This window comes from Eschscholzia californica, unplaced genomic scaffold (assembly GCF_041429995.1).
Source record: "Eschscholzia californica isolate CP2 unplaced genomic scaffold, dmEscCali1.0.p SCAF_2, whole genome shotgun sequence".
Classification (NCBI taxonomy): domain Eukaryota; kingdom Viridiplantae; phylum Streptophyta; class Magnoliopsida; order Ranunculales; family Papaveraceae; genus Eschscholzia; species Eschscholzia californica.
Genome location: NW_028238309.1, coordinates 25,924,866 through 25,936,037, shown reverse-complemented (window position 1 = coordinate 25,936,037; position 11,172 = coordinate 25,924,866). Strand labels below are relative to the sequence as shown.

At 40.3% G+C, this 11,172-nt stretch overlaps 1 protein-coding gene across 1 annotated transcript; it reads right to left on the bottom strand.

Annotated features, from left to right (window-relative positions):
- Nucleotides 1–1,122: 1,122 nt before the first annotated feature.
- LOC147557134 (major latex protein 146-like) lies at nt 1,123–9,791 on the bottom strand. Its single transcript, XM_086658128.1, has 3 exons — nt 9,631–9,791; nt 2,675–2,740; nt 1,123–1,515 (listed from the first exon to the last, which is right to left on the bottom strand). The coding sequence occupies exons 1-3, from the start codon at nt 9,749–9,751 to the stop codon at nt 1,250–1,252; spliced, it is 453 nt and encodes a 150-aa protein (XP_086514254.1). The 5' UTR covers nt 9,752–9,791; the 3' UTR covers nt 1,123–1,249.
- Nucleotides 9,792–11,172: the final 1,381 nt, after the last annotated feature.

The following is an 11,172-nucleotide window of genomic DNA, read 5'->3' as shown; positions in this document are numbered from 1 at the left end:
AAGAATTGGAAGTCAACTATTTTAAAAACTTAAAATCTAATTTAATTGAGTCGTGACAAACAAATGGAGAGGAGATCCCATGAAGTCATGGACATTTCGTAAAAGGTATGGGTGCAGGTGGAATATGGTCTTAGGGAGTCGTATGGACAATAATTGAAGTTAGAGAAATGATGCTAGGCCCGAGTGGTCGTCCGACTCTGACCTGAATGGTGATGTGGCCGGCCAGCTCGGTCCAAATTCTATTTCGGAGTCAATGAGAGAGGAAGAGTTTTATAGATAATTAAAGTTGGTCCCTGGTTTTTTCCATCTCAGACTAGAGAGCAAAGGAAAGAACTCGATCTTGAGAGGGAAACCGAGAGGAGCTGATGAGGGAGAACTAGAGAGACTAGGGATTCGTCAGAATAAAGGGCTTATCATCTACTCCATCTTCTTCAGAGAGAGATCAAAGTGAAGAACTAGAGAGACCGAAGAATTTTATTTGAAAACCCTAATTTGATTATTTCTTCTCCAAGACGATTGAGGAGAAGTTGGTTTTTCATTTCTATCAAATCATTGTAAAATTCACACAATTTTCTGCACAATTCATTCTCTATAATCTAGTTATTAGGGCTTCTTGAAGTTTCAGATTTCTTAGTACAAACATGTTATGAATTCTGTATTTCCTGGTATGATTGATTCTACTTTTGGGTAAACTGGGTGAATTGTCTTGTTTAGGGTTACGGCTCTTGCTCTTTGAGAAGTCAGTGTTTAGGGTTAGGGTTTGGATACTTGCTCTTTGAGAAGTCAATGAGATCAAGTTCGTTCTTTCCCTTCTGCCAAATAAAAAGTTCGTTCTTTCCCTCCCTCTCTCTCTTCTCTAGTCTAAGATGGGACAAAACCAAGGACCAAACTTTAATTCTCTATAAAACCTCCCTCTCTCACCACGGACGCGGAAGTGGAATTTGGTATGAGCTGGCCCGACCACGTCACCCATTCGGGTCATCGTCGGACGACCACTCAGAGCCAAGCAGCACTTTCTCCTCAAATAAATATAGTCTTTAGGATAATTCTATTTGAGTCAATTCAGATTTCATATGTAATTTGGAAAAAGAATAAATACCATCAGGGTCAGATCCAAATACATAAAGAAACACACATCATTTTATTTACTTAGAAGGTAGCTCCCATCCACACAATTTTGGATACAAGTTAAAGGTAGTAAATGCATAGGATGATGATAATGATGTTTGATATTGATAGGCTTAATTAGTTAGGAAGTAAGAGACAGGGCAGCCAACTTCTGAACAACTTTTACATAAGAAGTAGGATCTGGAATATTTTCATTGGCTTTCTCATATTCCATACTCCATTTTACTAGGCAACTTTTCCCTCCACTCTTTGGAGTAACAGCTACCAGCTTCAAATCGAAAGTACTGAAGAGATTCATAATATCACCACCCATAAAACTCCAAGTAATTGACCTTTTCTCATCATCCATGGCTGTCCTCCTCTCCATACTAGAAATAGGTATACCATCTACAAAACAACCAAATCAGTTTTTGATGGGATTGTCAAGTACATCATCTAAGGTAAGGAGGTGTTTGCTTTTTTTCTTTTCTAAATATAATTTGTCAAAGTCTCGGAGGTATGCATGCATCAACACAAAAATGCAAACTTTTATTTAAGAGTTGAGACCCTAGTGGCCGGTAATATCATTCTTCCTTTGTAACAGTGAATAAAAGTAATTAATTTAAATTACATAATGTTTTTTTGAGGTAATTTAAATTCCAAAAGATTTTCTTTTATATCTCAATGAAAATGAGCGCCCAATCAATTATGTAAGCACTCACAACAAAAATATTTACCTAAGTGTTCCGAAGCACTTACAACAAAAATATTTACCTAAGAAATTAAATAAAGCTAATTTAAATCTCTAATGAAACTCTTTTAGCGGTTTAGGTCTACTCCATTTTTTCCTCTCTCGACGTGTTTTAGTTTTCCTCTTCTTCTCTCTTTCTCTTACTAAAGCTTCTCACCAGCTCTTCCGTTGATGTGGCGACATATCACTTGAGTGTGGAGCAATTGGAGAGAGAATGGTGAGAAAATATACTCAAGTGATATGTCGTCACATCAACTGAGGGCTGGGGGAAGGACGGAAACGGAGGGATGAGTAGAATTTAATAGTGTATATTTAAACAAATTAATGTACGAGGAAGTATTTTCTGGACATATTTAAGAACATCTAAGTTAAAAATAGTTCTGTAGCTAAAAACCTTAAATAACTTAAGATAAGTACTCTTATGCTCTAGAACACTGCACTTATCTACAGAGAATACTGGTTTGAAAAGTTAAAACTACAAAAAAAATTACCCAATGTCAAAAATGAAGAGAATCATACATATAAGGGTTAAAGTAGACCTTCCAAGTAATTAATTGGTAACTGGTTTTGGGATAATATCCACAAATATATTTTGGTACAAAACTTAGGTTTGAAAACACTAAAATTCATGTCGTTTATATGTACTTGACCTAAGAAAAACAAAACGTATATACAAATTATTGAAAAAATTCACAGGCTAATGGCGAGTGATTTAATAGTCGTGGACTAATAAAGACCAGGCCATGACCGCATAAAGTAATTTATAGGGTTCTCCATTCATTGCCAAATTATATGCATACAAACTTAATAGCTTACCAACTACAAATTCCCAGAGAGTGACAGAGCCAAGACTAATTCCATCTCCTTCTAGAACTTGAATATGTTGGGTTTAGACAATAGTTGGGCCCATTTGGGTGATTCCATGGTTGGGTCCATTACCATCTAATAATTAATTGAGAAGTGAGCCTCACCCACTCACTACTAGTCAAGACAATTTGTCTTCTAGTTAGCACATGGGTGGGGTCCACCTCTAGATGTAAGATGGCATTCAAAGCTCTCTTTCTCTAGACAATTAATGTCCCACATCTCTCAACTAGTGAAACTAAATGTGCCTTATAATAAGTTGCTTGACAACTCATTGTAAAGCACATGGTGGAGTAGAGAAGGCTCCCACACGCGCGCGCACACATGTGAGGCATTTGGGCTTTTAACCAATTTGGTCTCTTTGGCTATTTGGGCTATTTGGACCACTTTGGCTATTTGGGCTATTTGGACCACTTGGGTTATTTGGGCTATTTGGGCCACTTGGGTTGTTTGGGCTATTTGGGTTTATGGGCCTTTGGGCCGTGAGCCCGTGAGCCCGTGTGCCCGTGTGCCCGGGTGCTCGGGTGCTTATAGTGAAAAGACTCTTTTGCCACGAAGAGTAGTTTTACTCAAACTCGGATTTTGACTAAGTCGGTGGGATTAACCTAATCAGTATTTGAGTATATCTCTAACTGATTTCGTAGGGTTGATCAGTTTCCGAGTTTATCTCCCACTCCCTTAACTTCTCTACCACGTTTCCTAGGCGGTTAGGGTTTTCTCAGAGGCTATATATACCGGCCGAACTCAAGAGAGAAACACACACAACTCAATTTCGACTATCTTCCTCTCTCTGACTGTTCAAGCTTTCGAGTTCTGTTATCTCCATTACTATCTCTGTTAGTGCAGATAGAGGAAGTAAGCTGTGGTCAATCCTTGGGGAGTGATCGGAATCAAGTAATTAGCACCCCGGTTACTCCGAAATCACTTTCAAGACAGTGGCCTCCATACCACGACACAGTGAATCAGTTGTTTTCTATCCGACAGTTCCATTGATCTACCCTAGTTTTCCAACAATTTGAAAGTGATTTTCTGATCAATGGCTGCTGTTAATCTCAAAACCCTACCTGATATGTCAAAGATGATCCCTCTTGATGGAACTAACTACAAGAGGTGGTCACAGAAGCTGCTTATCTTCTTCGAACAACTCGAAGTTGATTATATTCTGTTCGAGGATTTATCTACTGGTTCTTCAATCGACATCGATATTCCCCCTGTTAAGGATAGGTCTTCTACTTCGAATGGTGATGTTGTCAAACAACAGAAAGACAACAAAATCGTTCGAGGACATCTGCTGAATCATATGGACAACAAGTTATTCGACTTGTTTGTCAACTACAAATCTGCTAAGGATATCTGGGATACCCTTCAAAAGAAATACGGAGCTGACGATGCTGGAAGGAAGAAGTACATCGTGGGAAAGTGGTTACAGTTCCAAATCAACGATGACTCTTCCATCATGGAGCAGGTTCATGTCTATGAGAACCTGGTTGCTGAAATACTTGCTGAAGGCATGAAGATGTGTGAAATCCTTCAAGCCAATGTTCTGCTGGAAAAGTTTCCTCAATCCTGGAGTGACTACAGAAACCATCTGAAGCACAAGAAGAAGGACATGTCCCTTCAGGAGTTGATCAGTCACATGAGGACTGAAGAGGCAAATCGCCTCAAGGATAAGTTTGCTAACCTCTCTTTGAATTCCCCTTCTGCTAACTTGGTTGAATCTGTTCCCTCTAGAAACAAAGACAGGTCCAAAACTAATAAGAAGAAGAAGAAGTCTGGAAAGAGTAAGACTGGAGGAGTCAAGTCCAACTCGAAGATCCAGAAATCGAAAGGTCTCTGCTATGTCTGTGGAAAATCAGGACACAAAGCATACCAGTGCAACCAGAGGAAGGACCAACGCTCAAACGTTGCTATACTGAATATCGCTGAACCTGAAGAGATCATTGCTGCAGTAGCCGAGACTTGTTTGGTGGAAAGCAAACATGAATGGGTGCTAGACACAGGAGCTTCCAGGCATATGTGTGCAAACAGAGAGATGTTTCAGACCTTCGAGGAGATGAACGATGGATCCAGCGTCTACATGGGCAACTCTGCAAAAGCTGGAATCGTGGGCAAAGGAAAGGTTCTTCTGAAAACTCACCTCTGGAAAGAATCTGTCTCTGAACGATGTTCTCTACGTGCCCACCCTAAGGAGGAATCTGATCTCGGGATCTCTTCTCAACAAAGCTGGTCTAAAATTAGTTTTTGAGTCTGATAAAATTGTAATTTCTAAGAATGGAGTCTTTGTTGGGAAGGGATATCTGAGTGGGGGCCTTTTTGTAGTGAACGTCGATTCAGAAATTAATAATACTACTAGTTCTGCTTATATCGTTAAGTCTTCTAATTTATGGCATGGTAGACTAGGACACGTTAATTACGCTTCTATTAAGAAACTTAAAGAGAATGGCATCATCAGTGCAGACGATCTTGATGATCACACTAGATGTCCCATATGTGTAGAAGCTAAACATGCAAAACTGTCCTTTAAGAATGTCACAATTAGAACGACAAAACTTTTAGAACTAGTACACTCAGACTTAGCTGATTTCAGAAACCTAGCTAGCAGAGGAGGTAAGAGATACTACATTACCTTCATAGATGACTACTCAAGGTACACGAAAGTTTACCTCTTGAGGTCTAAGGATGAAGCTGAAGAAGCTTTTCTGAATTATAAGGCTGAAGTAGAAAACCAACTAGACAGAAAAATAAAGAGGTTTAGGTCTGACAGGGGAGGAGAGTATAACTCTAACACCCTTAAATCCTTCTGTGAAAAACATGGAATCATCCATGAATTTAGAGCTCCTTATACGCCACAACAGAATGGTGTTGCGGAGAGGAAAAACAGGACACTCAAAAACATGATGAATGCCATGCTTCTAAGCTCAGGATTACCCGATGAACTGTGGGGGGAGGCGATCTTATCTGCCTGCCACATACTCAACAGAGTACCCCACAAAGGGCTAGACAAAACACCTTATGAATTATGGAAAGGTTATGCACCTAACCTGAAATTTCTAAGAGTGTGGGGGTGTCTGGCCAAAGTGGGTATACCTGACTTTAGGAAAGTCAGTGTCGGACCAAAGACAGTTGATTCTGTATTTATTGGTTATGCTCAAAATAGTGCAGCATATAGATTCATGTTATTGGAAGATGAAACAATAACGGAATCTAGAGATGCTGAATTCTATGAGCATGAGTTTCCTTTGAAACTACCTGTTGAAAATATTCCTATGAATGATTCGTCACTTACTGATTTACCCACACATGAAGAAGTGCCTAACAGTATGCTCCCATCTATCTCCACCACAGATAGTGTAGAAGATGGAACAGGACTTAGGAAAAGTAAGAGACGTAGGATAGAGAAAACTTTTGGTCCCGACTTCATTACTGCTTTTCTATCTGAAGGTGTAGACTGGCTTAACGATGAGTTTGTATCTAGTTTCTTAATTGAGACTGATCCAAAGACTTATCATGAAGCCATAACTTCAGTAGATGCAAGCTTATGGAAAGAGGCCATAAAAAGTGAGCTAGACTCTATCCTAGTTAATCATATGTGGGAGCTGGCCGACTTACCTAGAGGGTGTAAACCCATTAGCAGTAAGTGGATCTTTAAGAAAAAGATTAGGCCAGATGGGACCATAGATAAGTATAAAGCCAGACTGGTGATCAGAGGCTTTACACAGAGAGAGGGACTTGACTACTTTGATACCTACTCCCCAGTGACTAAAATCACCACAATTAGGTCTCTTATCGCGTTGGCTGCCATGCATGACCTGGTAATACATCAGATGGATGTTAAAACGACCTTCCTGGATGGAGATCTAGATGAGGAGATTTATATGTCTCAACCAGAGGGATTCATAATCCATGGTCAGGAGAGTAAGGTATGTAGACTGAAGAAGTCCCTCTATGGTCTAAAACAGGCACCCAAGAAATGGTATGAGAAATTCGATGATACCATGTTGAGCAATGACTTCACTGTGAATAACTCAGACTCATGTGTATATTCTAAACGGTGTACGTCTGGATATGTCATCATATGTCTGTACGTTGATGACATGCTCATCTTTGGTGCCAATGAAGATGATGTGAATGAGGTAAAAACCTTTCTGTCATCTAAGTTTGAGATGAAGGACTTAGGAGAGACAGATGTTATACTAGGGGTTAAAATCAAGAGAACCCTAGATGGCATCTCTCTGAGTCAACCTCATTATGTTGAACAGATACTGAGAAAGTTCAACTCCTATGATGTAAATCCTGTGAGAACTCCCTATGACCCTAGCACAACTCTGGTGAAGAATGAAGGACCAAGTGTCTCACAATCCGAGTATGCTAAGATCATAGGAAGTGTGATGTTTCTGATGAATCACACAAGACCTGACATTGCGTTCGCAGTAAATAGACTTAGTAGATACACACACAACCCTAGTGAAGAACACTGGAGAGCACTTCATCGCCTGCTTAAGTATTTAAGAGGCACAATTGATCTAGGCCTGCATTATGGAAAGTTCCCAGCAGTGCTGGAAGGCTACTGTGATGCTAACTGGGTCACTGACAATGATGAAGTCAGTTCAACTAGTGGTTATGTTTTTGTGTTGGGTGGAGGTGCTGTGTCATGGAAGTCTTCCAAACAGACATGCATAGCACGTTCCACTATGGAGTCTGAGTTTATTGCTCTTGAACTGGCAAGTCAGGAGGCAGAGTGGTTGACGAGTCTCTTGGGAGACATACCACAATGGGGAAGGGAAACTACACCAATTTCCCTTCATTGTGACTCACAGGCTGCCATTGCTGTTGCAAAGAATAATGTGTTCAATGGCAAGAAGAGACACATCAGGATAAGGCATGCTGCAGTGAAACATTTGCTGAAAAATGGTGTAATAGCCTTGGATTATGTGAGGTCAGAACAGAATCTAGCAGACCCACTTACTAAAGGCTTAACGAGGAGACTAGTTCTCGAGACGTCTAAAGGAATGGGGCTAAAGCCCCTGTGCTGATTTTCCATTCCTGCGACGTGGAGCGGAGTCAGCTAGAGTAAAAACTAGCAGAGCTCCATTAAGGGGTCAGAGTTGGACCTGAGGATGAGCCTAAGGCTCTTAATGTATTCATAGCCCTTTGTGGTGGTTCTAATGAGACGGACTTGATGAATACACCGATAGCTAATATATCCATTACCGTAATGGTGGTCCTATTGAGACGGACTGTATGGTGCTTAGCTGCTGATGATGATGATGAGGATGAACTTCCAAAGTTCTTAATGATTTAAAGACCCGAGTAAGGGGTCAGAGCCTGCGATGAGGTAAACTCAAAGAGATCACCTAAGTGAGCACGAGGGTGTAAGGCCGCCCTCTATAGAAGACAGACAGCAGTCTTCTTAAAACCTCACCAGTCCCAAGGTATGTTCAGGGCCTACTTAATGAACATGAACGAATCGCGGAGAACGCAAAACTCACCGGGTATCGTATGTGTTGTGGGGGTCTCAGCCAGAAATCTCCAAGTTCAAGAGTAATTTCACTTGGTTGCTTTATTTTTGGTTGTTGCCTCACTCCACTATGTGTCAATTCAAATCGAAAGATATTGAACACTTAAGTACATGTACCACTTCCAGCTTAGCAGTCAGAAGTCTTTGATAGCCATCTTGTGGGGGATTGTTGGGTTTAGACAATAGTTGGGCCCATTTGGGTGATTCCATGGTTGGGCCCATTACCATCTAATAATTAATTGAGAAGTGAGCCTCACCCACTCACTACTAGTCAAGACAATTTGTCTTCTAGTTAGCACATGGGTGGGGTCCACCTTTAGATGTAAGATGGCATTCAAAGCTCTCTTTCTCTAGACAATTAATGTCCCACATCTCTCAACTAGTGAAACTAAATGTGCCTTATAATAAGTTGCTTGACAACTCATTGTAAAGCACATGGTGGAGTAGAGAAGGCTCCCACACGCGCGCGCACACATGTGAGGCATTTAAGCTTTTAACCAATTTGGTCTCTTTGGCTATTTGGGCTATTTGGACCACTTTGGCTATTTGGGCTATTTGGACCACTTGGGTTATTTGGGCTATTTGGGCCACTTGGGTTGTTTGGGCTATTTGGGCTTATGGGCCTTTGGGCCTTTGGGCCGTGGCCCGTGAGCCCGTGGCCCGTGAGCCCGTGAGCCCGTGAGCCCGTGTGCCCGTGTGCCCGTGTGCCCGTGTGCTCGGGTGCTTGGGTGCTCGGGTGCTCGGGTGCTCGGGTGCTCGGGTGCTCGGGTGCTCGGGTGCTCGGGTGCTCGGGTGCTTGGGTGCTCGGGTGCTTGGGTGCTCGGGTGCTTGGGTGCTCGGGTGCTTGGGTGCTTGGGTGCTCGGGTGCTTGGGTGCTTGGGTGCTTGGGAGCTTGGGAGCTTATAGTGAAAAGACTCTTTTGCCACGAAGAGTAGTTTTACTCAAACTCGGATTTTGACTAAGTCGGTGGGATTAACCTAATCAGTATTTGAGTATATCTCTAACTGATTTCGTAGGGTTAATCAGTTTCCGAGTTTATCTCCCACTCCCTTAACTTCTCTACCACGTTTCCTAGGCGGTTAGGGTTTTCTCAGAGGCTATATATACCGGCCGAACTCAAGAGAGAAAACACACAACTCAATTTCGGCTATCTTCCTCTCTCTGACTGTTCAAGCTTTCGAGTTCTGTTATCTCCATTACTATCTCTGTTAGTGCAGACAGAGGAAGTAAGCTGTGGTCAATCCTTGGGGAGTGATCGGAATCAAGTAATTAGCACCCCGGTTACTCCGAAATCACTTTCAAGGCAGTGGCCTCCATACCACGACACAGTGAATCAGTTGTTTTCTATCCGACAGTTCCATTGATCTACCCTAGTTTTCCAACAGAATATTCCTGTAAGTTTCAGGAAAATAGCTAGTAAGTTGGCTCATATTATTTTTTAACAAATTATAGAACTTGTCTGCTGTGGATTTTGCTTCATATTCAAAATCAAGCTTTTGAATTTGAGCCATGTCTAGTTTGTGACAACCAAAGCTTTTAGGTGGTGTTGTTTCTTGTTTGGTCTATCAAGTTTATGATGTTTATATAGAAAGAAGACGACCCTAGTTGCCTAAAAAAGCAACTTCCTGATTAATCAATTATTTATGTCAAAATTCTATGCGCACTTTGTGTGGATGGGTATTCATTGAAGCAAAAGACAGCCATTATTAATTCGAGAATCGTACATATATGAATCTTTTTTTTTGTAACTTCTTATATTTTCTTAATGAATGATATGAATATGACTTTTTTAAGCATCTGTTCATTCGCACTATTTGCTTTGTCGGAGTCATTACATTTCTTTTGAAATTGTAAAGAAATCTTGGTGTTTACCACTACTTGATGTAGTGGTTGAACACCCACTTCGCATCACGAAAGTCTAAGTTTCGATTGTTGAAATCTATGAACCATTGGGTATAACCAAAGTAAATGTATGAATAAGTGGATTTTCATGTCCTATAGGGATGGGATGGCCTAAGGGCAGAATGTCTATGTTGGAAAATGCTAAAATCACAAAAAAAAAAGTTGACAAAAGAAGGTACCCAGCTGATGTGGCGTGTGTGGTGTGAAAGTTTGACTAAATCTAGACCGTTGAGAGATGAATATCTTAACCGCCACATCAGCTGGGTAATTTCTTTTGTCAACATGTTTTGTGATTCTAGCACTTCCGTTCTATGTTATACAGTTGATTCGATTCATAATGTAATATTTTCATGGTATATCAATGTCACGTAATGCTGTAATGACTTTTGGGTCCATACAAAAAAAATGTAACCTTGGTGCATCAACCCAAATTGTGAGATAGGAGATCCACCTCTAGTATTTTTTGCTATTACATCATCTCAATCAGTAGAAGTTCTAGGAAACAAAAACACTTGAAATCAAAACAAACATCTAAACAATTTCCTAAAGTACTAACGTTATAAGAGAAAATGATTATTTAGGTTGAAAAAAATATCAAAATAACCAAAAAAGTCTATATATTTTTCTATTAGGTAGAAGCTACCTAAATATTATGTGTAATAATAAGTAAAGTCTGAAATAATATTGATAATTATCAATAAGGTCATTATCTTTTCTTTTCATTCCCAAAATAACCTTACCCACTAAAACTCATACTAACAAAAATTTTAAGGGTTTTTTCCTTCAACAAATTCGATCAACACTATGTGGTTTTACTTCAGCAATTTTGAAATAATTTTCTCCTGTTCACATGAAAATCTGAAATTCATTATAAATCATTGCTTAGTATGAGTAGATATTGATGTTCAATGAGTAAATTATATAGGATTGTTGGGTAGTATTTACTTGAAAGGAAAACTATTGATGTTTACTTTTCAGAATGCCAGAGGTTGGCTCGATGTGGAGTTCGGGAGGAGCAACTTCATAGTCT

What these genes read in the sequence shown, in the direction of transcription:
- LOC147557134 (XM_086658128.1), bottom strand. Translation starts at nt 9,751, where the DNA reads ATGGCTCAAATTCAAAAGCTTGATTTTGAATATGAAGCAAAATCCACA. An exon ending in TTTTCCTGAAACTTACAGGA is followed by an intron (nt 2,741 to 9,630) that starts ATATTCTGTTGG and finishes TCTAAACCCAAC; the next exon opens with ATATTCAAGTTCTAGAAGGA. An exon ending in TCTCTGGGAATTTGTAGTTG is followed by an intron (nt 1,516 to 2,674) that starts GTAAGCTATTAA and finishes GTTGTTTTGTAG; the next exon opens with ATGGTATACCTATTTCTAGT.